This window comes from Oryctolagus cuniculus, chromosome 7 (assembly GCF_964237555.1).
Source record: "Oryctolagus cuniculus chromosome 7, mOryCun1.1, whole genome shotgun sequence".
Classification (NCBI taxonomy): Eukaryota; Metazoa; Chordata; class Mammalia; order Lagomorpha; family Leporidae; genus Oryctolagus; species Oryctolagus cuniculus.
The window spans coordinates 145,800,104-145,824,212 of NC_091438.1; the positions used below are offsets into that span (position 1 = coordinate 145,800,104).

A 24,109-nucleotide genomic window follows, 5' to 3' on the forward strand; every position below is an offset into this window, starting at 1 on the left:
CTCTCCAGGCTGTTACAGGAAAGCCCCGGAGAGAACGAACTGGGACGGAATCTCCTGGTGGGAGGCGAGACCCCGATGTGTGTCCTATGTCCGTGAAGCTGAAGGTCGTGAGGAGGTCATGACACAGCGGAAAGGCGGCTCTGTGCTGGGGACCCGGACACCCAGATTCAAACGGAAAGCTGCACTTGCCGGGTGCCTTTGCAGACCAGTGGGGAATTTCTTAGCCCTTCCGTTACCTGCTCCGGATTCAGAGAGACGTCCCAATGGCTGACGTCAGGGGGCGCTGCCTGGGCTCCGGACACTAAATACGGCTTGGAAAGGGAGAGGGGTGTTCCGAGGAGACCCCCACAGCCTGGGGACTCCCTGGCTGGTGGCAGCGGCAGCGGAGGGGAGCTGGAGAGAGCAGCCTGACCCCAGCCAGGGCTCCTGGGAGGCAGGGACAGCAGCTCAGGGCACCAGACTGGGACTTGAAGCGGGTCTGCCTTCCCCCATGAGCCTTGGTGCCCTGGGGAGGCCAGGGAGCTCGCCTGATCCAGGCTCGACACCGCCCGGCGCACAGGCAGGGCTCAGCCAACACCGCTGTCACCGGCTGTGCTTGGTCCGGGCGAGAGGCCTTTGAACCGCCCGAGTGGGGAAACCGCTACACCCTGCTCGCGGTGAGGAAACTGAGGCCCAAAGAAAGATGCGACCGATCCAGTGGCAGAACCACAGCTGGGCTTCGGGCCTCCCCCATCACACTGCGGCCACAAGGCAGGGGTCCATGTTCTGCACAAGGTCAGCAGGATAAACGTCATGGATCGACTCCGGGACGCGATGGAAACTGTCCACCCGGGGCCCCCAGACCTCGGCTTTCCGAGGCTTCTTCAGGGAGGCTGACAGCCGGCTGGCTGACGCGGCCAGGAATGACCTCATCCCACACACAGCCACCCGCAGGGCGGGCCTGCTGGGCCTCGGAGCAGGTGCCGCGTCAGAGCTCGCGGCCCCGCCAGGCCTGGGTCACTGCAGCTCCTGTGTCAGCCAAGGGCGGGAGCCACGGGATGCTGGCCTCCCTCCCACCTGCCCGTCCCCGTCACAGACCGCCTGCGCTTCCAAAGAACATTTATTATTTGGTTTTGTCCTCGTTAGGACTTCCTTTATAGCATGACAAAGTAAAGCCGGAGATGCGCCCGCAGACACGGGGCGGAAGGTCGCCGCATTTCTCAGGCCCCGGGGCCCCCTCGGGCCCAGGACGGCCTGGGTCCCACTGAGCCCTGCTGCCTTCCGGCACACGCAGAGCCGGATCCCGGGAAGGCCACGTGGGAGCCGGGTCTGAGAAGCTGGGGCGCGCCCAGAAGTCGGCCCTGCCCCCGCCCCCCCCCCCCCCCCAGTGCGTTCTGATTCACGGCCTCTAAATAGACACAGTGTTTCCCTGGGGCTGCTGGCACCTGCTCCCACCAGCCAGGCCGCTGGGAGGCGCCCCACGCACGGCTGCGGTCAGAGGGGAGGCCCGGTGGAGGGGTTCCGCGGCCACGGCGCTGGGACAGGGCACAGCCAGGCGCCTCTGGGGGCCGGTTTTGTCCTGCTCTCTGAAGCAGACCCCCCAGCGCTGCAGTCGGCAGCGAGACCGCTTGCGGGGCGCCGAGGCTCCTGCCAGTTCCGAGTGGAAAGGCACCAGATGGTGTGTTATGAAACACGTTTTGGTCAGAAAATAGCTGGGGTTTTTTGGTTCCTCGGAGGACAACAAAGCTAAGGGTGGGGGGAAGGCGGCGGAGGCGGGAAGAGCAGCGCTGGCATCGGCTCTTGGCTCTCCCCCCGACCTCTTCCACGCACACAGCCTCGGCTTCCTCATCTGTGAAATGGGCAGGAAGTCTCTGCATGAGGCTGGGTGTTGGGCTTCACAGCTGCCCCAGGGAGGGACACGGAGACACAGAGGCCACGGCAGTGAGGAGCCCCTTCTCCTGGAGCTGGGCAGGAAGAAGGCAGCCTGGGGCTGTGCGGGCTTTAAAGTGCTGGGCTTTGGTTAGGGGCTGCCCCTCTGTCTCTGAGGGAGGCGAGCGGGGGCCTCAGTCCTCAGTGGAGGCGGTGGGGGCGGGGGGTGGTCCCCCTGGGCCCAGAGGATGATGGGAATCCAACCGCCATGGAAATCCGCGTCTTCACAGAGAGAGAGGGGATGAGAAATGCTTTGGTCGCCGTCCTGAGCTCCTGAACCGGAGCGGCCTGGGCAGGCAGAGGGTGCAGGAGGCCGGTCCGGGCCCCACCCAAGGCCAGCAGCGGCTGCGAGTCACTGAATAAATATTCAAGGCATCTCTCAGTTCTTAGAGAAAGAGCAGGTTAAAAAAAAAAAAAAACAACCTGCTCTTTCCCCGATTTGGCTGGCTGCAGCTTTGATCTGCAGGCTGTGGGAGCCGCCGGCCGGAGCCGGCTCCCCTGCCGCGGGAGGCTTTGGTCCGTCACGTGGTAGGGCCTCGGGCCCTCAGAAGCTGAAGAGGTCTTCCTGCTCGGGGCCACTGCTCTCAGGCTTGTCCCAGTCGACAGGTGACAGGCACTGGGCGTAGTGGATGTCCTGCGCTGTCAGGCCCGTGTCCAGCAGCTGAGGGTTGGTGCGCGACTGGGCCAGCCTGGAAGGCAGAGCCGTGTGAGCCAGGAGCCTGGGCGGCGGGCTGGCCCGGCCACCAGCGGGCATGCGTGGGAAAGCGGCAGGACACAGGGCCGCGGGACTAAGTCCCAGATGCCAAGGGACAGAGAGACTCCCCGAGGGTCCGACGACGCCCATGAGTGGCCAGTGCACCCTCACTGTGCCAGGACTGCATCAGGGAAGGCCCGGGAAAGAGCAGAGGCCTGGGCTGGCAGAGCGCGGGAGGGCAGGCCGCGACCACATACAGCACTGTGCTTTTTAAAGCACAAATCTGAGGGGCGGGCGCTTGGGGCAGGGGTTAAGTCACTGCTTGGGATGCCTGCATCCCGTATCTGAGTGCCTGGCCTTTAAGTCCTGGCCACTCTGCTTCAGATCCAGCTTCCTGCTGATGTGCAGGTGGGAGGGAGGCAGCAGGTGACGGCTCAGGTAGTTGGGTTCCTGCTACCCACATGGGAGACCCACGTAGAGCTCCAGGCTCGTGGCTTTGGTCCGGCCCAGCACCGGCTGTTGTGGGCATTTGGGCAGTGAACCACCAGATAAAAGAGCTCTCTGCCTTTCAAATAAAAAAAAAAAAAAAGAAAGAAAATACATTTTTTAAATTACAAAATGAATCTTAAAAGGGACACACATGTGCAAAAGGAGATCCCATGCCCACGCCCTGGAGGCTGTCGGTCATCGGAAGGGCCGGGGCTGCCGGGTTCCGAGTCTGAGCAGCCAGAGGGCCAGCGCCCGGCACCGCACACGCACAGCGTTGGCTGACCTGAGCCCACGGTCTGGGTGGCGTCAGCGCCTGCTGAATGCTTTGCTGGGTTTTGAGATCGCTAATAAAGGGCACATGGTACATGAATAATCCGGAAAAAACAAACACCAAGGTTTTCTCCAAACCAGGAGGTTGTGGTCAGCCAGGAAGGCAGGGGAGGCGGGAGAAGGTTATCTGTGCCTCCATCGAGGGGTCCCGAGCTAGACCAAGGGGTTTCCACCAGGCTTAGGGGTGGGGGTGGGGGCAGGCAGAGGAGGGAGGGAGAAGGCAAAGGGCAAAGCACCTAGCTCTGCTCCCCCAGAAGGTCCACAATCATTGGTTCCAACCCCAAGCAAAGTCCTGAATGAGAGGGCAGAGGTTGCAGGGGGCGGCGGGGGGTGGGGGGGGCACTGCCGAGGGCCCCAAGGGGAAAAGGGAGACCAGCTGCCCAGGACGCTGGGCTTCCACCCTGAGCTGCCTGGGCCTCTCCTTGGTGGCAGGCAGCCATGGCCACAGGGAGGGGCACGGGACAATGGGGAAATGTCACCAGCCTCCTTCCGGGGCCTCAGGAAGCACCGCCTGCCCCTGCTCATCCCCTGCAGGGCGCAAAGCCTGCAAAAAAGCCAAGGTTCAAGGGCGACACCAAGTGTGGGAAGAGGGGAGCTCAGCTCATCGCGGCAGGGCAGCCACCAGGGTCGTCTTGGCTCAACCGCAGGAGCCTTCTAGAAGCTGGGCCTACCCACCCTTCCCCAGGAGGCAGCTGAGCGGAGGGCCCCAGTGGTGCCAGGCGCTGGAGGATTCGAGCGGCTCAAGTTCTCAGCCGCAGCAAAGGGTCCCAGGAAGAAAGGGCCCCAGCGTGCGGAGGCCAGGGCCCCCGGGCAGCGCGAGGGACCCAGCGGACGTTACCTTGAGAACGCTTCGTCCAGGCCATCGTCCAGTTCCTTGGGGGGAACAAAGCCACAGGTGAGGATTCCGGAGAGGGGAGGTGGCGCTCAGAGCAGGGCCTGCCCCAGCCCCAGCACAAGGAGGCGCTTGGAGGGAACCTGCCCGGCTGTTGCCGCCAGCAGCTGAGCCCGAGGGGCAGCCAGAGCTGGTGGGCCCCGGGTTTCAATCCCCAGCTCTGCCACTGGCTGCCTGCCCCAGGGCCGGGGGCCCGGCCCGGCTCCTCTTGGAGACAGCGTTCCCATGGGGAGCATGAAGGGGTCTTTCAGACTCCAAAAGCAGGCGGCTGCGGGAGGCGGCTCGCCTGCTCTCCCCGACGCTCACGAGGGAGGGGTCCCGGGATACAGCACGGCACAAAGCTCACGGCCAGGAGGAAGAGCGGGGAGGGCGGGCAAGGGGCTCCTCCACAGTTGTTCAGCGGCCACAGGGTCCCAGCGGATGGGACTGTACAGCCTCGGTCCCCCCAGAGACAGGACGAGCCGCCGTGGGAGCTCGCATCCGGGGCTGACCACCGCCCTGCGGCTAGGGGAGACTTGAAAGCTCCAGGATCTGTGTGAAGCACTGTTTTTGTACCACAGTCTGAAGTAACAACCAAGTGAAAAATTAAAATTAGAAAGCAGGGGCCAGCACTGCAGCACAGCAGTTAATGTGAAAGCCACCTCTGCCTGTAGCACTGGTACCCGACGTGGGCGCCAGTTCCTGTCCCGGCTGCTCCACTTCTGATCCAGCTCCCTGCTAATGCACCCGGGAAAGCAGCGGAAGGTGGCCCAGGTGCTTGGCCCCTGAACCCACGTGGGAGACCCAGATAGAGTTTCAGGCTCCTGGCTTTGGCTTGGATCAGATCTGACCATTGTGGCCATTTGGAGAACAAACCAGCGGATGGAAGATCTCTCTCTCCCTCTGCAACTATGCCTTTCAAGTAAATAAACAAATTTTAAAAACAGAACAGAACCAAACCATTCAGGTTCCTCCAAGAGACTGTGCACAGAGGTCACTGCCCTCCCTGAGAACAGGAAAAAGCTGAGGCCGAGGGGTCAGGGCTCGGCCTGAGTCACAGTGAGTGCCGGGAGCCCATGTCCTGGCTCCTCGCTCAGTTGGCTGGGGGGGAGGGGTGCCAGGCGCAAACTCCACCGCACCAGGAACAAGGGAGCCTTTGGCTGGGCCCGGGGTGGCCCAGAGGCCGGGCATTGTGAGGAGACAGCTGTGCTGGGAGCCAGGGCTGCCGGGGACGCAGCCTCGGGCTCAACGGGGACATTGTTCGCCCTCCTCCCTGGGCCTGGGTGCTGCTAGGCTGGGGCCGGTGGTCACAGCACCAGGGACTGGACCTGAGCAGCCTTAGGCTTGTCCAGGAATCCGACCCAGGCCCCCAGGACCCTGTGGGGGTCCCCAGCCATACGGCCACTCACCCAGACAACATTGCTGCTGCCCAAGGCTTGGGACCGTGGTGCCTCATCCATATTAGTGGTGTTGGCGCTGACCGTGGACAGTGGGGCCTTGGCCATCTCTTCCAAGTCCAGCAGGTTCCCGGTGGCGACCTCTACGACAGGGTCCGGTTTAGGGTGTCAGCTGGCAAGGAGCCTCTTTTCTTCAGCCCATCCCCCACTGTGTCCTGGAGCCCCCTGGGCTGTCCTGGTCCTGACTCCCCACTGAGACGTGGCCTTCCCAGGCCCAGCACCCACAGCCCACAGTGATCTCACCCTGGCCCCTTCCCAGCCAGCACCTGGACTGTGGGCCCAGAACCTGTCCCCCCATGTGTTTAAACGGAAGCTCTTCTGTTCACAACAACTTTTAAGTTTGTCAAGACAGGGGTCGGTGTGTTGGGGCCCAGGGGGAACCGCCACCTGTAGCGCCAGCATCCCATACCGGAGCACCAGTTAGAGCCTGGCTGCTCTGCTTCCAATCCAGTTCCCTGCTGGTGCACTTGGAGAGGCAGTGGAGGACGGCCCAAGTGCTTGGGACCCCGTCATCCACCCTGGGCGACCTGGACGGAGTTCTAGGCTCCTGGCTTCAACCCTGGTTGTTACAGACATTTGGGGAGTGGCCAGCAGATAGAATACCTCTGTCTCTCCCTCTGTCATTCTGCCTTTCAAAAAAAAAAAAAAATCTTAAAAAGGTTTATCAAGCAAGCACACCAGTAAGATGTGGCGTGTGGTGATGGACGCAGACACACTGGCTCCCCGTAACCGTGGGCTGCGCATCCGCGGATTCAGCCAGCCTCGGTCAGAGATGCTGGGGGCGCCCCTGCACCTGCACTGGGGCCATGCTGGCTTTCGTCCCCGTCCTCGTTCCCTGACACCGCAGTATCACGTGTCAGAAGCCACTAGAGACGTTGCAGTGCGGAGGGGGCATGGGCGGGCTCGGCGCGCACACCACACACACTGCCCACACCACCCATCCATACCAGGGCCTGAGCCTTCTCCGGGCCGCCAGTCTGCGGGGGTCCTGGAGCCGACCCCCCAGGGACGCTGGGGGCGGCCATATTTATCTGTTTGCACAGGGCGGCAGCTGGAAGAACACACACCCAAATGAGGACTTTCCGCCCGTGTCCATGTTTTCTAATTTATCTACAGTGAATGTATATTATTTACCTGACAACAAAACAAAAACAAAAACCCCAAGTGTGCCCTGGGCTCTCTCCTGGTCCTGCAGCTGAGCCAGAGCCCGCCCGCCCCAACCCTGGACTCACGGTTCTTCAGCGACGGGGCGCTGTCACGGCGGGTCCCCACGGCGTCCCCGCCCTCCTGGCTGGCTTTCTCCCTCTTCTCTTTCTCTGTGGGACCAACGCACAGCACGTGGGAGCCTCGGGCCCCGGCACTCTGTCCCCAGCACTCACTGTCAGAGGCCAGCATCAGCACCCGGCCAGGCAGAAGCCATGAGCCTCCCCAGCCTGGGCTGGGCCACAGCTGCCGCCGCTCTCCAGCGGGGGACACACACTCGGGGGAAGGGCCGAGGGCAGACTCTCGCGCCAGGCCGGGCCGGGCACAGTGCTGGGAGCCAGACCAGGCCTGACTTGGGGCCTCTACCTGTCCCCGACCCCACCCCGCCCAGTCCCTGGGAAACACTCACCTTCCTTGGACACCTGCCAAAACTCGAAGGCGACTCTGAAGGCCTGGGCGACGGTGAGGGTGACAGCCTGCGCCTGCCGACAGGAAGAGGGGCGGGGAGGGGCACGTCTGAACTCCCGCACAGCTGCTCCCGCGGGTTCCACCCCAGGCAGGGCCCCGAGCACCAACGCCACCCCCTGGCGGAGGCAGCAGGGACCCCACCCCACCACCGCTAGGCCGAAGTTCCCTTCACCTCCATCTACCCTCCATCAGATGAACGGGGAGGCTTGCTTCCTCCAAGAAGCCCTCCCTGACTACCTGAGGACTTCATTCACTACCTTAGCCCGTGGAGTTGGAAAACAAAAGAGCCAGGGCTGCAAGGTCAGACCCTGGCCTGGACCGTGCAGGATCAGAGGGGCCGACACTGGGTCTCAGCAAGCGCGAAGGCGGCTTATCAACTTCCCCACGGGAGCCAGGTGTCGGCGAGTGGAGTGTCGGCCCCCAAAACCATCCAGCGCCCCGACCCACCTGCTGGGAGGGGCCACGGCCTGGAGAACCCCCTATCCACCCCTTTATTCCCTGTCACCAGCACTGGGCTCTTCCGGCCCTACCCACCTCCCTCTGGCTTGCAGGTCCGTGTGCTCCCTAAAACCAACATGCCATCTGCATGCTCCAGCACCCCAGGAGCAGGCGCTGGCCAAGGGCAGACCTGTGGGAGCCTCGCTCCGGCCAGGCCCTGTCCCGGCTCGCTCTCACCTCAGCGCTGTCTGTCTCCCCGATCCCAGGGCAGGATGAGCCAGCACCGCTGCCGGGCGCGGGAGCCCTGGAGCTTCCTCCTGAAAGCCCAGCCCAGGGAAGACAGCGCCCAATCCTTCCAAGGGAGCCGGCCCAGGCCCACCCAGGCCCACCTAGGCCCACCCAGGCCCACCCAGGCCCGGCCGGCAGCCCTCCCTCCCCCACTCAACTTAGCTTAATTGAGAAATGAGTCTGTGGCCACTGCCCTGAAAATTCTTTTTCTAAAAAATTTAAGATCCCTAAACAAGCTGACTGATCTGTGCCAATTAAACTTCACGAAGTATAAAATCTCATTTGAATGTCTCCGTCATTTACATTTTTGATGGAAGTACGGGCGCTTTATGGCAAAACTTAAATATGGTAATTAAGTACGAAGCTCTTCACAGCTGTTTACAATTTGAGCTGTCACGTCTGAATCAAGTTTAATAGACCCAGTTACCATTGAGAATCGTCCATGAACTAAAAATACGGGCTAATTACCAGCCCAAGTCAGGCCCTCCGCACCCAGGCGCGGGCTGGTCACTGACGTGGCCAGGACATGGAAACACCCGTACCCCCGCCTACAGGAAACCTGGGGACCCAGGCGCCCACTGTGTTTGCATAAATCCGCCACATCATTTGCATACATCCCCTCCCCTTTGCCCTGGTGTCCCGAGCTGTAAGTTAAACCAAAGATGATCCCAGAGGCTGATACGTGCAGGTGGCCGCAAGCCCAGGCCTGGGAGGGGCTGGGCCTGCTTCCTGGTGTGGCCTCAGGAGACTGGCACTACGGCTGGACCTCTCTCCAAAGCCTGATTAGAAACCGCCCTGTGTCTGGAGTGGGGCTGACCCCGAGTTCCTCCCCTCCACCCCGCATGGCCCTTCCCATGACTGCACACGCCCCCCATCCCCTGCCTCGGCCGAGTCCTCGGGTCTCAGTGCCCAGAACAGGGCTCGGCCCAGGACAGGCGGCCCCACCTCTGGGAGGCCGCTGCTGGCAGGTGGCCGTAGGACCCGAGGCACCCATTTCACCTTACAGGAAACTGCTAGCAAACCTGAGAATCTCGGCTTCCAAATAGGGCCAGCCTGCACTGGGCCAAGGCCCGTGCCACGCCAAGGCCTGTGCCGAGCCAAGGCCTTGGGTGCCGGGCAAAAGATGAGCCATCCCCTGCAGAGAGCAGCACAGAGAAAACCTGGAATCCTACTGCCCGGAAGGAACCGGCGCCCGCTCAGCGCGGCCCTCCTGGCCTTGCCTGCACTCAAGCCTGTCTAAAGGTCTCTGGCCCAGGCCGGGCCTCCCTCTGAACCGCTGAGCCATCTCCTTTCTCTTCCTCCCAGACCCCCAACCCACCCCAGAGGAAGACACTGCCCCCAGAAATGCCCCTCACAGCCAGGGCTCACACTTGGCAGTGCCAGGGCACATGAGCTGGCTGGCCCCACCCCCGCCCTGTGCTCACTCGGGTCTGTAGGGAGGAAGAGACGAACAATGGGGACCTGATGAGCTTGTATTTTAAGTCTGTATGGCCTCCTTAGAGCCACTGTTCGGGGACAAGGCTGTCACGGGAGGAGCCCCTGCGGCTCAGGACCCTGGGGAGTGGCCGGGGACACCATGTCTGCAGGAAACAAGGCAGGAAAAAGAAACCAACATCTTCGGGCAAGCCCGGTGGTCTCTGCCCTCCCGCAGACCAGAAGCGGCCCCCAGGGGAGCAGGCTCTCACCCCAGGTCACACAGCGCATTCAGGCCCTGGCCCGGCCCCACCCGTGACACCTGTGGCAGGGTCGCCACATCCTAACCCGTGCAACCTGTGCAAAGCTGAGCTGACACCTGCACAGCAGGGCTCTCTGCCTTGGTAAGGGAAGGACCTCAGGCAGGGATCATCTTGCCTTACCCTGGGAAGCTAATGTCACCACAGGGAGATGGGGGGGGGGGCGGAGTCCAGAGACAAAGGCTAAGCGAGGGGCCTTGGGGGAGGGGCCGAGGTGGCAGGGAGATGTGGAAAGGAGGAATGAGTCTCCCCAGAGCTTCCGGAAGAAACAGACCCAGGGACCTTGTGACCTGCGTGTGCTGCTGTAGGCCATCCAGTCTGTGGTCATTTCCGGCAGCACCCAGAGAATCCCACGCCAATGGCCGAGTGTGCCCCACAGGCAGAGCTATGAGCAGCAGCTAGCAGAGGCCAGCAGCCCCTGTGCAGGGCACCGTCTCAGAGCTCAGGGGCCTGAGAAGTGAAAGCTTCAGGGGCCGGCGCTGTGGCGTAGTGGGTAAAGATACTGACTGCAGTGCCGGCATCCCACATGGGCGTTGGTTCTAGTCTGGCTGCTCCACTTCCAATCCAGCTCCCTGCTATGGCCTGGGAAAGCAGTGGAAGATGCCCCGAGTCCTTGGGCCCCTGCACCCATGTGGGAGATAGGGAAGAAACTCCTGGCTTTGGATAAGCTCAGCTTTGTCCGTTGTGGCCATCTTGGAGAGTGAACCAGCAGATGGAAGACCTCTCTCTCTCTCTCTCTGCCTTTCTGAAACTCTTTCAAATAAATAAATAAATCTTAAAAGAAAAAAGAAATGACAGCTTCAACAGTGAAGGGGACCCGCTCTGGCTCCTGTGCCCAAGTTCAAGTCAGATGTCCAGGGACCAGCAAGGTCCTCCCACCAGTGATGCAGATCACGGGGTCACTAGAAATCGGATAAAGAGCTCTGGGCCCCTCAGGCATGAAGGGTGGGGAGGAAATGAGGGTGTAAGGCCCACTCAGCCCCACCAGCTGCGTCCCCATTGCCACACTGGGCGCCTGGGAGGCTTATTTCCTCCTAAAAATAATACACTCAACACAGACTGCAACAGCGCTGACCCTGCAGCCTCACCGTGTGGATTAAATGAGATAATACCTGGGGCCGGCGCTGTGGCGCAGCGGGTTAACGCCCAGGCCTAAAGCGCCAGCATCCCATAGGGGCATTGATTCTAGTCCCGGCTGCTCCACTTCTGATCCAGCTCTCTGCTGTGGCCTGGGAAAGCAGTAGAAGATGGCCCAAGTCCTTGGGCCCCTGCACCCACATGGGAGACCTGGAAGAAGCTCCTGGCTCCTGGCTTCGGACTGGTGCAGCTCTGGCCATTGTGGCCATCTGGGGAGTGAACCATCAGATGGAAGATTCTCTCTCTCTCTCTCTCTCTCTGTATAACTCTGATTTTCAAATAAATAAATAAATCTTTTTTAAAAAATGAGGTAATACCTGAGAGCCAGGGGCTGTGAAGGGCTGGGAGCAGGTACCCCAAAGGCCACCTCCCTCCCTGCTCTGGCCCAGCAGGCCTGGCCTCCGGCGGGGGCTCTTGTCTGGGCCCATGCTGGCGACCCCCAGATAACAGCCCACACTACAACGAGGACAGCCTGGGGCCAGTCACCACCCACTGCCCATCCTGACCGTGGCCCTAACTCTGTTCTCAGCATCTACCTGGGGTTCCTGGAGATGGCACCTTTTTAAAAAGGGACTGCCACCTTTGGGTTCCGCCTCTCCCAGTGGACGGGCCCTGCAGACCAGGCTTCCAGGACAAGGCCAGAGCCCAGCCCCAGCCCAGCCCCAGCCCAGCCCCGCCCCAGCCCCGCCCCAGCCCCGCCCTCACACTGACCATTTTGCGCTTGGTGCAGAGGAAGGCGTGGCACTCGAGGTTCTCGCTGTGCTGGCTCTGGACGATGTAGGCAAACACCTTGTCGTGCACCTTGTCGGCCGTGCAGTAGGAGATCCTGGAAGGGAAGCGGGAGGGATGACGCTGGCCCGGCCCCTGGGATGCGCTGTGCCCCAGAGGCTGCCACGCCCCCTCCACCAGGGCGGGCCTCCGGAGAGCCAGCCTTGGTCTCTAGACCAGAATCCCAGGCCGCCTCCTGGGGAGGGACCCAGACCAGGTGGGAGGGACGTGGTGGGAGTGGTTAGACCGGAGGAAGGACAGTGCTCCTCTTCCCCTCCCCCCACACTGGGCTGTATCCCCAAACAGCTGAGCCCTGGGCACCCAGCAGGCAGCGTGCCATGGGTTTTCTAGATATCGCCTCTTTCTAATTCTGCCCTCTGGGATGGGTTCCATAATCATCCCCACTGAAATGGAGGCTAAAGATCTAGGAACACAGAGCCGGTGACGGAGCTGGGGCCTGAGCTCCCCTGTGGGACTCGAGGCTACAGGCCCAGCCAGGCTGCCCCGGGAGGGTCTGTGCCTACTGGCCGCACACAGGACCCCACCCTGTGCTCCCGTGCCCTTCGCCTGGCCGCCCCTGCCCAGGGGTCAGAGGAGACCCGGGCCGTCTCTGCCAGGGTGCCTGGGATTGTTAGCGAGTCCCCCTGGAGGCGTGGAGGAGCTGGGAGTCAGGGTGGGAACGTGTGGGTCAGGGGACACAACAGCCCCTCTACATGGAACACGCTGCCCACCCAATCTCTGTGCACAGCCTGGGCACCCTGAGCCCTCGGGACACCGGTCCCCTCTGCATGCCGCCTCAACCACCCTGGCGGCTCAGAGGCGAGACAGGAGCTGGGCAGGCCCGGCCCCTCTCCCATCACAGGAACCAGCCCCACTTAACCCGGGGCTGGGCAGAGGGAGGAGCGCCAGGTCCAGCCTCCTGCCTAACTACTCCTGGGTCCTTGGCACCAATCAACCAGATCTTGCTACTCTTCAAGGCCCAGAAAAGCGGCAGCACTCCCAGCGAGTGGGAACCACTCTTCTCTACCTCCCTTCACCCCCTCCTTGACCGGAAGCTCCTTGTGGGCAGGGGCTGGGCCACACTTCTCATCCGAGAGAGCTCGTGCCTGGGAATGCTGGCAAGAGGCAGGCGTGCAGGGTCAGGAGGGGAAGAGGAAGACATGAGCTGGACCCCCCCGAGCACTGTGGGTGCCCAGCTCAGCCACCTCCTCACCACACCACCTCAGGCCATCCTCAGCCTCAGCATCTCCACAGGCACAGTGGACCTGGGTTCTCCCTTCCAGTTCTGAAACCCCACAACCAGCCAGGCGGGAGGAGGTGGGGGGCAGCCTGAGGCCCCACCGACTGGGGCCAGGGAGCCACTGTCGAGACAGGGCATCTATCCCCGGCCCAGGCTCCGCCTGAGGCCTCCCCGGGAAGGCAGCCAGCCAGAAGTCCAGGGCTGAGCTGCCGCGTTCACGGCGGAAGGCAGGCCATGACTCGGCAGCCCCCTGCTGCGAGCCTGACTCAGCAGCCTCTGCGGGGCAGGCGGGGTGTGCAGGCCTGGCTCGAGCCTCAGCCACCTGCCACTCCCGGCGACTGCAGGGTGACCGAGAGCTACGGACCCAGCGCCTCCCGCCGCCCCATCCAGCAGCTGCGGGAACTGAAGCGGCGTGGTCCCTAGGGTTGGGGGCGTACCTGTAAATGGACACGTTCTCGATGAGCTGGTCGGTGAGGTTGTCGGTCAGGATGATGCCCCGAGGCGACACCTTGAGGGTCACTTTCTGCAGCTTCTTCCCGCTGGCCTTGGCCTTGGGGCAGACAGGGGTCAGAGGCGCCTCCCCTGGGGCCCACCCTGGTGGCCACACCCAGCCCTCCTGGGTCTCAGCACAGGAGGCCAGCAGGAAGACCACCCTCTGTGCCGAGCAGTGCCCACCGCCTGCGAGCACTGCACCTTGAGCAAGGCAGGCAGCAGGAAATGGACTCAGAGGCTCAGGGACTTGCCTGGGGACACACGCTGGAGGGGGCCCAGACTCAGGGCTGAGAGGGCTGTGAACCCACAGGACTCTGCTCCACCCATGCCTCACCCAGGGCCAGGCAGAGGGCAATCTGGTCTCTCGGAGCTGGAGGGGGGGTTACGTAATCTCTCAGGCCACTGGGAAAATAACTGAGTGACAGCAACCCCCCCCCCCCCACCTGTCACCAGGGCTTAGGCAGGGAGCCTGTGCCGGGGGAGGGGAGGCTGGAAGGGAACGGGGCCATAGTGGCTGGAGTGGATGATGCTGGCCCCTCCCCCCCAAGACTGGACCCACGGGGACTGGAGGGCAGGACCAGGCTCAGACATGCTTCATGAGTCACAAGCTGGGGACGAGGGCTCTGGGCAGCAGCTGGCCGGGGCTCGTGGCTCCCATCCCACCCGACCTGGGGGCTCACCGTGGCCACGATCCTCTTCACGGCGGCGGCCGACAGCTCCTCGCCCTTGGGCTGCTCCACCAGCGTCATGCCCAGGTACTTGAGGCTGAACAGCATGCCTTCCAGCAGCGTCTCCCGGGTGTCCGTCCAGTTCTCGGGCAGCTCTGGGCGGGATGCAACAGGACAGGCGCTCAGCCCTGCTGGGCATGCCCCCCCCCCCCAGCCCAGCTCTCGCCAGCCCTTCTAGGAGAACCCAGCAAGGGGCGCCAGGGTCCTCTCGCCCACCATAACTATGACTTTTAATAAAGGCGTAACATTTTCCAGAACATTCCACGTGCCTTGGTAGGAAATTTCCCATACAATCTTCCCATCCACCCTCACAGGGACCCGGGAGGCACTTTTAACCAACCCCCACCCCATCCCAGCCGACGGATGCTGGGGCCCAGGAGGCCCAAGTTCACAGCCCAAATCGGTGCCACGTGCCCCAGTTCTGAACTTCAACACTGACCCTGGTCACGGGCAAACCTTGATGAACCTGGAGTGTGATCTGGGAGGTGGGCATTCGCCCTGTTTCTCAGGCTGAGAGAGGAGGTTCTAAGACCAGGGCCACACAGGTCACCTGGGCGGCTGTCACGGCCCCAGCTCCATTGCCTCAGGCCATCTGCACGGGGGGGGGGGGGGGGGGGGGCTCTTTCCAGTGGCACCACCCACGTGATACAAATCCCAGCTGTGCTCCCGGCCCCTGTGAGAGGGACCACACCCACCCATGGGCCTTGGCTGTGGCACACGGCGGACTACTTGGCAGCTGGGGGTGGTCTTTGAACCCTTTGCTGCTGCCAGAGTCAGGCAGGCTGGGAGAGCAGGAGTCAGCCCCGCCCTGCCCCACCCACGGCGGCAGGGGTGTGAGGGACACAGTCCCCACGGGGGTCCAGACGGCCCACAGCACCCGTCACTCAGCCAGGAGCAAGGAGGCAGCACGGAAGGACGCTCCCTGGGCCCCTAGTGGCCCCATCCCCAGGAAGAATGGATGCCCACGCTGCTGCCTCCTCCTGGGGCTTCGTCCCTGGCTCTGATGGACAAGCCACAGGAACAGGGCTCAGGGCCTTGGGCTTCCTGCACTGTCAGGAGGGAAACCTGGACTCAGGGGTACCATGCCCAGTCGGAGCCCCTGCAGCTTCTCCCAGCTCCTGTCCCAGAGCCCTAGGCCTCTGGGGGGCTCTGCCTCCCTCCACCACGGCCAGGGGCAGCCTGCACAACCCAACACACACACGCACGTCTCTGGATTTGACTGTCCCTCTCTGAGCCCACTTCCGCAAGTGAAGTGAGAGCGTGCATGAGGAGGAGGGGTCAGACAGAAACTGCCAGCTGCACCCGCCCCCTCCCCACCCGCTCAGAGCTGCGTGCGCCGCCGGACGGCTGGGCCTCAGAACCTGGCTTGCAGCTGCTGCTCAGGATTGCTGAGTGGGGGGCCAAGGACAACCCCGCCCCTCCTCCGGCCCCCGCCCGAGGCCTCTTCCGGACACGAGATGACCCCAGGGCCCTAGGCGGCCCCCTCCTCTATCCCATCCACAAGCCTGCCCCACGGGATTTACACAAAGAACCAGCAGGTCCCTGAGGTGCACCCAGTCCTGAGCTGGGTGGTGGAGACCCTGGTGCTCTCAAAGAAATCGAGCCCAACACATCCCCAGGGTCCACCCAGTACACGGCAACGACCGCAATGGCTGTGCCCATTACCTCGGACACACGCAGATACCCTGCAAGCTGGCACCGTCACTCCCATTCTACAGATGAGGGGACGGGCTCAAAGGACCCGGGCTTTAAAGCTCAAGTCTTGACAATCAGACCACACAATAGCTTAATTCTGGCCAAAGGCCAGGAAGAGGTTCTTGGAGCAGGAGATACTCCTATTCCCACCTGGAATTAGGTGCACTTAGTGCCTCCCTTTCTCCCTGCAGGCCAAGATACGCAGACCAGCACTCTCACTCTGAAACTCATCTAAGCTGGGATGGCAAGAGGTGCTGACGTGCCCGTCGCCTGTGCCCTTGGCAGACATGGTTAATCGATTGCAGCTCTGATTGCTTCTCAACGCAAGGCCCCCTGCGGGTGATACCAATCGATGGGGGGTGGCCTTGCTCATCTCATTACCCATTCCTGCCCTATAGCAAACAACCTTCCTCCCCCCATTGTCACGTCCCCCCTCTCCCATTTCCTCCTGCTCAGCCCTCTCCTGGCCCCCTTCCAAAGCCACTTCCGCTGCCTCCATTCCAAACGGCCAAAACTTCCAAGGTCACTAGTGATCTCTCTGCTGTCAAAACAGTCCCCAGTGCTCTTGACCTCCAAGATGCCTGGCATTTTTCTGCACTTCCTCCTGCCCTGGGCTGACCCTCCTCTGTCCTACCCCCTCCCTGGATGCTGTCAGCCCCTGCCAGCCTCAGAAACCCTCTGCCCAAACCCCTCACGATGGGGTTACGAGGGAGATCAGAAAGGACGGGAGCTGGGCTAGGTCGTGCGGCAAGTCTTGAGGACCTGACCGCCAGCTCTGCCCGTTACTGGCACTCCCCGCGGGGCCTGCGTCCCCGCCCCCCCAGCAGCTCCACGCAGAACAAGCCTCGCGAGGTGGCACTCACTCTTCCACTCCAGGCTCCAGTGGCTCCTTCTATGCAAAACACCCTTCTGCTTGGCACGTGACCAGGGCCCCACACCTCCAGCCTCTCCCGGGAGGCCTTCTCCGAGGCAGTGTGGCCCAGTGGTTAGGAGCCAGGGCCTGGATCCGGCATCCCAGGGCTGTCTCATGGCTGCGTGATCCTGAGTCAGTTAATCACCTCCCCTTAGCCGGCGCCGTGGCTCAATAGGCTAATCCTCCACCTTGCGGCGCCGGCACACCGGGTTCTAGTCCCGGTTGGGGCGCCGGATTCTGTCCCGGTTGCCCCTCTTCCAGGCCAGCTCTCTGCTATGGCCAGGGAGTGCAGTGGAGGATGGCCCAGGTGCTTGGGCCCTGCACCCCATGGGAGACCAGGAAAAGCACCTGGCTCCTGGCTCCTGCCAGGATCAGCGCGGTGCGCCGGCTGCAGCGGCGGCCATTGGAGGGTGAACCAGCGGCAAAAGGAAGACCTTTCTCTCTCTGTCTCTCTCTCTCACTGTCCACTCTGCCTGTCAAAAAAAAAAAAAAAAAAAAAAAAAAAAAAAAAAAAAAAAAAAAAAAATCACCTCCCCCGAGCCGGCTTTCAACAGTCCCTAGTTCACAGGGCTGAGAGCCCTGGGTATAACAAGTGGGATAATGAGATGAAAGAACACACGAAGGGCGGGGCTGTGGCAGGCACTCCCTGAGCCTTCCATGGGGCTGTGCCAGGACAAAGCCAGGAGCTCAAAACTTCATCTGGGTCTCCTATGTGAGTGACAGGGGCCCAAGTGCTTGGACCATCAAGAGCCACGTTCCCAGGGCATGAGTAGGGAGCTGGATCCAAAGTGGAGCAGCTGAGGCCTGACCCCATGCTGACGGCAGCGGCTTAACCTGCAGCACCAGAGCCTCACCCTGTGCACCGTTCTGGAGCGGAAGCCTGCCTCCAGTTCTCTTGCAGCCTCATTGCCCACCAGCCCACCCTCACCGACCTGCCATTTGCATTTGTCCCCAGGGCTCAGAGGAGAAGGGGTCCCTGCCAGTCTCCTCCTCCTCCTCCCTGCCCCATCTCCACACGGTCACCTGGTTCCCCCCACCCCCGGCCCAGCAGGATGCTCCTTTCTTCCAGGGAACCCTGTCCCCCGTACTGCACGTCTGGGCACGTGACACCCCCCTTCCCGGGGCCTCTTGGAGCCACATTCTCCCTACAGAAGCCAGCACTGGGGCCTTCAGCCCAGACGTACACGCAGAGCTTCCTGCCCCACCTGGACAGGACGCAGGGCAGCGCTGCAGCCGCCCGGCTGGGGCCACGCGCTCCCCCCACCCCCCGCCCAGGCACATACAGGCCCGCGTCCGCAGCCCCATTTCAGTCCCAGTTATTTCTGGCCCTGTGGTGGGGGAATGACTGCGCTATTTTCACTTAGCACTTTTACAGATGACCTGCTGCTGGCGTTAGCCGGGGACAGACCATATGTCCAGGCTGACCGACAGCAGGGAATCGCTTGCTTCTTCCGTGAAGGCCTCCCACCAGGAGCCAGGGCCGGGCAGGATGCCTCGTGTCCCTTCTGCTGCCCCCGCAGACCCGGCGGATGGTGCCCGGAACATCAGCGCCGCCCGGGCCCTGGCTCCGGCTGCCTCCAGCCTGGAGGGGCAATGGCTTCAGAAGCCGACAACATCTCGGGGTGGCGGGGGGGACCTCAGCTCCACCCTGCTGGAGCAGGCCACGGGCCGGCTGCCTCCTTAGCTGACAAACAGGACCGACACCAGAAGCACCATTGGCCGGAGGCTCTGGGAGCGGAAGTGCTTGGCAAATCCCAGAAGTTAAAGCTGTTGAGACTGTTTCGGAAGCTGCACAGGAGAAACGGGCCCCAGAGTCCAGAGCCCAGCGGGGGCAGTCAGCCGTGTCTTCCCTTTGAAATAGGGACCGGGGCCAGCGCTGGGCTACAGCAGGTTAAGCTGCCTCTTACAAGGCCAGCACCCCATATGGGAGCGCTGGTTCAAGTTCCGGCTGCTCCACTTCTGATCCAGGTCCCCGCTAATGCACCTGGGAAAGCAGTGGAGGAGGGCCCAAGCACTTTGGCCCCCGCACCCATGTGGGAGCCCCTGGGGGGCTGCTGTAGCCATCTGGGGTGTGAATCAACAGATTGAAGATCTCTGTCTCTCCCTCCCTCCATCATTCTACCTCTCAAATAAACAAAATAAATCTTAAAAAAGAAACAGGGACCGTAACAGCGTCCACCTCTTGGGGCAGCTGCGAGGATGAAGCGAGGCCCCACAGGGTGGGCCTGCAGCCTTGTCCTGCGCCCAAGCATGAGTGCCGGTCATTACCAAGGGCCCGGTACGCTGTTTTTAATGTGCACACGCCCTCTTACAGCGCTTCTGGAGAAGGCTCAAGGCTCCATCGGCATTCCCATTTCACAAGCAGACAAACTCAGCGTCATGGCTCCTGGCTCAGCACGGGGACACGAGTCCCACCCCCACTCCTGCAGCCCACCACACCCTGCACCAAGGCAGGGGTCAGGCTGAGCTCTGCTCTCAAACACCCCAGGAGAGGCTGCCCAAAAGAAGCATCTGGCGCTCAGCGGGCAGTGGGGGACCTGTGCCTCCTGGAGGCCACGTGGGTGTCCCTCCCTACCAGAGCTGCCAGAGGCAGAGCTCCAGCCTCTGGTTAAGTGTCCCCTGCACCTGCTGTCCCCTCTGGCCAGCTCGCTCTGCCCAGATCCTTCTCTCCACAGATTCACCTGTGCCTCCCAAGTGTCCTTCCCCCAGAGGCTCACTGAGCAGCCCCAGCCACCCTCATGTCCTCTGTGCCACTGACCGCCAGGCTGCCTGTGGGCGTCTCTGGCTGTGGAGACGCGGCAGCCAGCATGGCCTGGGGAATTCAGATGGCCGGGCACAGCATCCTGCACCCACTGCTGCCAGGAGCCGCCCCTCCCAGGGCACGGCCACCCGGCCTCCCAGAGCACTGCAGTGGCCACAGGCTTCACAGTGCCCTCTCCCGAGTCCCCTTTCTCCTTGTCCTGACGACAGCTCCCAGGACCTCTTCCCAAGTACACGGTTGGCACTCAGATCTGCATCCACCCCTAGAATAACCCGACAAAGACCCCACCCCATCTAAAGCAGCAGTCCCCGTAGGTTCCTCAGCCGCTTTATAGTGGGTCGTAGCATTGCCACCATCACCAGCCCTGCTACCTCTTGGCATCCCTGTCACTTTGTCGACTCTTTCGCCAGGCTGATCAGAAGAGGGGCCGGCTTTGTAGCTGGTTAAGCTGTCTCCTGCAGCGCCAGCATCCCATATGGGCAGTGGTTTGAGCCCCAGCTGCTCCACTTCCAATCCAGCTCCTTGCGAATACACCTGGGAAAGCAGCGGAGGATGGCCCGAGTGCTTGTTCCTGTACCCACATTGGAGATCCAGAAGAAACTCCTGGCTCCTGGCTTCGGATCGGCCCAGCTCCAGCCGTTGCAGCCATTTGGGGAGTGAATGAGTGAATGGACCATCTCTCTCTCTTCCCCTCCCCTCCCCCTGTAATCGTCCCTTTCAAATAAATAAATCTAAAAAAAAATTATCAGAAGCAACACAACTCAGTCCCACAGACTCCGCAGTCAGTGCCCACCTGCCCAGAGCTCAGCAAATGGAGCGGTTTGGGGGGCGTTGAATATTTACACGGGGCGGGCGTTCAGTATAGCAGCTTAGATGCCCACAACCACCATAGGAGCACCTGGGTTCAATTCCGGGCTCCTGACTCGGGCTTCTTGTCAATGCAGACCCTGGGAGGCAGCGACAGTGGCTCAAGTGATTGGGTTCCTGCCACGCACGTGGGAAATCAGGATCAAGTTCCCAATTCCTGGCTTTGAGCTGGCCCAGTGCCAGCCATTACGGGCATTTGGAGAATGAACCAATGGCTGCGAGTTCACTCTCTCTCAAATACCTCTTTAAATACTTATTTATACTCCTACAACAAATATTATAAATCAATATGAATAGATCCTTCCCCCCACTTACCAACATAAACTAACATAAACTAACTTTGCTGGAACCTGCACCCCATGTCCTTTTTTTTTTTTTTTTTTTTACAGGCAGAGTGGACAATGAGAGAGAGAGACAGAGAGAAAGGTCTTCCTTTGCCGTTGGTTCACCTTCCAACGGCTGCCGCGGCCAGCGCGCTGCGGCCGGTGCACCATGCTGATCCGAAGCCAGGAGCCAGGTGCTTCTCCTGGTCTCCCATGGGGTGCAGGGCCCAAGCACCTGGGCCATCCTCCACTGCACTCCCTGGCCACAGCAGAGGGCTGGCCTGGAAGAGGGGCAACCAGGACAGAATCCGGCGCCCCGACCGGGACTAGAACCCGGTGTGCCGGCGCCGCAAGGCGGAGGATTAGCCTAGTGAGCCGCGGCGCCAGCCTCCCATGTCCTCTTTAAAGATTTACTTATTTATTTGAATGGCAGAGTGACAGAGAGAGAGAGAGAGAGAGAGAGAGAGAGAGAGAGATCAATCTTCCATCTGCTGGTTCACTCCACAGAAGGCCACAACAGCAGGGGCTGGTCCAGGTCGAAGCCAAGAACTCAGTGGGTCTCCCATGTGCACGGCAGGGGCTTGGGCCTCACCCACTCCTTTCCCAGGTGCACAGCAGGGAGCTGGATTGGGAGCAGAGCGGCCGGGACTTGAACGAGGTGCTCCGAAGCGGGATGCTGGCATCACAAGCAGCGAAGTGACCTCCTGCACCACAGTGGCGGCCCCTGAACCCCATTTTTCACCCCTTCTCTTTGAGTTCTCTGACAGGTTGGCACATCCCCCAAAGGGGTCTGAGGGTCAGAGTGACCCCGGAACCTTTGGAAAGAAAGGTACTAAGGGACCAAGGTGAGCCACCCTTCTGGGCACTGGGAAGAAAGGAGAATCCTTGGATAGGGAGTGAGGTGAAACATTTACGGTTCCCCGAGAGATGGGAAAAAGCCCTTGTGGGAGAGGGAGCCAGGAGGCCTCGGGCCCAGGGTGGAAGCCTGGGGCGCTGGCTTTGCTGTGTGACCTCAGGCGAGCTGCAGCCACCTCTGGGCTTCTTCCTCCACCAGGAGGAATTAAACAATATTCGCGCTAATCCTAGGTGAGAACCTTGAGGGTGAGGAGCAGGTCACAGGTGGCGGCAGGAGTCAAGTCTACCCCAAACTCAAACCCGAGGCCATAGCCAAGACCTGGCTGGTTCACAGCCCGGAGCAAGGCTGCGCCCGCACCCCAGCACAGGTGCCCCCTCGGCTTCCCTCTGGCAGTCGTGGCCACCGCTGTCTTCAGGGGCTGCCTTCTGCTGCTGCCAGGGCGACAGTCCCCCGGGGCACCGCTGAGACCCCTGCCTCAGCTCCGCCTCTGGGAAGCTCACTTTACTGGGCCTCGTTCCGCTGTCTCTGAATCCCCTGCTCGGGTCCCTCCACAGGAGCATGTGAAATCACGCAAACAAAAACACTGGTCAGACAGCGACAGAGGCCGTGGTCACCGGTCACCGTGGTGACCACTGGCTGAGCTCTTCCTCCATGCGCCAAAGGCCATCTCACTCAACCTGGCACGGTGGGCAGGAAGCAGGCACCACCTCCCTTCCAGTCTGCAGGTGAGGGAAACGAGACGTAAGAAGGGCAGCTGGGACTCTGGCCCTGGGCTCACAGGGGCCTGGGGGAGGGAGACCCACTCTGCTCGTCTTTTCCCTGGAGGTGCAGCCCGGCTGTGGCCTGCCCCAGCACAGCTCCCACCATGTGAGGGTCCACACCGCCCCAGGAGGGAGTGGGAGAGTCCACACAGCAGCCAGGAGAGCTGGGATTATCCGGGCTCTGCTTCCCAGCCCCGCCAGCCCGGGAGCTGTGTCCACTTTGCAGATGAGGAAGGCAGGGGTCAGAGAGGGCAGGGACTTGCTCAAGGGTTGGACAGGCAACAGAAACCCTCCCAGCACCCCATGGCTGCCTCTTCCCCTTCCCCAGAGTGAAGGCACTCCTGGGCCTCCCTCCCGGGGGCTGTGGCACCCACCATCTCCCCTACACCCCTGGACGTCCCGGCGGGGTTCTGCCACCCTGCAACAGCCGGGCATTCCCAGCAGTCCTGGTCAAATCCCACGCATTTTTTTTAAAAGGGCTATTTTGGGAGTAAGTGTGGGAGATGGCACATCCCTGGCCTGCGGCCCCAGCGGGTCGGTGACCCCACCCTCCGCAGCAGGCACCAGCCGCTCCCAAGGCCAGTCTGGGCTAGGAGGCCGGCGCAGCTGCCACCGCAGAGGGGGCAAGAGGCGGGCAGGGCGGGCTCCCAGGCCCAGACACGCTGGCGCGCCCGGGACCAGCGAGGGCGGAGCCCCCGGAGGCCCCGCGGGAATGGAGGGCAGGGCGCACACAGCCCCGGAGCTGCTTCCAGGTGGGGTGAGGGCGGCGGCCCCAGGTGGGCGGCACCGCCAGGAGTGCGGGGCTCGGCTGCACCCCAGCCACAAGGGCCCGTGCGACTGACCCCGCGAAGGAGAAGCGGCCTGGGCTCGGTTTCCCGGGCCGCCGCGGAAGGCGCCAGGTGATGAGTTTCCCGAGCGGAACCTGAGACGGGGCCAGGTGAGGCTCCTCCCAGCCGCGCGGGGAGAAGGGGCGCCCGGGGACCTGGGAGGAGGGGAGGTGCGAGGGCAGGCCGCCGCGGGTCTCGCCACCGGGACCCTCCCGCTGCCAACAGGTGGGTACCTGCCACCTCCTCAGGCTCACACCTGGGCGGCCGGGAGGCGGGGCCGGCGGCGTTCGAGGGGGCGACACCTTCCCCAGCCCGGGCACCGCCGCCGAGCTCCCGCCGCCACCTGGCTGCCCCGAGCGGCGAGGTGGGGAGGTGCGCGCGCGGGGTGGGGGGGTCGCACAGCTCTGTCCTCCGGACTTGCAAGACCACCCCTCGCTGCACCTAGGGACCCCGCCCTCGGCCCCCTCCCCAATCCTGCCCCCACCCCGGCTGCACAGGTAGGGAGCGGCGTGACCCGGGCGACCCCCGAGCCCTGCACGCCGGGCAAGGGCCGCTCCGGGCCGCGAGCGCGGGTCAGGCCCCGCCTCTGCCCCGACTTGGCCGAACTCCGGGCTCCCGCGGGAGGCCAGCGCCTCGGCCCGGCCCGGCCCGGCCCGGCCAGCGCGCACACACTCACTGCGATGCCGGCCGCCGCCCCCCCAGCTCTGCTTGGCCAGGCTGGGGCTCCGGATCAGTGCCCGCCCCGCGGACTTGAGCGCGTCCATGGCCCGTTCCGGCCACCGCCGCCGCCGCCGCCGCCGCCGCCGCCGCCAAAACTCCGCCAGGAAAACTTTGCGCCCGGCCAGGCGGCGGCGGGCTGCGC

At 62.6% G+C, this 24,109-nt stretch overlaps 1 protein-coding gene across 1 annotated transcript; it reads right to left on the reverse strand.

Annotated features, from left to right (window-relative positions):
- Positions 1 to 1,081: 1,081 nt before the first annotated feature.
- Positions 1,082 to 24,109, reverse strand: LDLRAP1 (low density lipoprotein receptor adaptor protein 1). The gene is made up of 9 exons (XM_002715969.5): positions 23,924 to 24,109; positions 14,197 to 14,339; positions 13,462 to 13,574; positions 11,728 to 11,842; positions 7,362 to 7,434; positions 6,982 to 7,065; positions 5,702 to 5,832; positions 4,260 to 4,294; positions 1,082 to 2,597 (listed from the first exon to the last, which is right to left on the reverse strand). Exons 1-9 carry the CDS (start codon positions 24,009 to 24,011, stop codon positions 2,453 to 2,455), a joined length of 927 nt encoding a protein of 308 aa, XP_002716015.2. The 5' UTR covers positions 24,012 to 24,109; the 3' UTR covers positions 1,082 to 2,452.

What these genes read in the sequence shown, in the direction of transcription:
- LDLRAP1 (XM_002715969.5), bottom strand. Translation starts at nt 24,011, where the DNA reads ATGGACGCGCTCAAGTCCGCGGGGCGGGCACTGATCCGGAGCCCCAGC. An exon ending in CGCCCCGTCGCTGAAGAACC is followed by an intron (nt 5,833 to 6,981) that starts GTGAGTCCAGGG and finishes ACCCTGTCGTAG; the next exon opens with AGGTCGCCACCGGGAACCTG. An exon ending in CTGGACGAAGCGTTCTCAAG is followed by an intron (nt 2,598 to 4,259) that starts GTAACGTCCGCT and finishes TCTGCCTTCCAG; the next exon opens with GCTGGCCCAGTCGCGCACCA.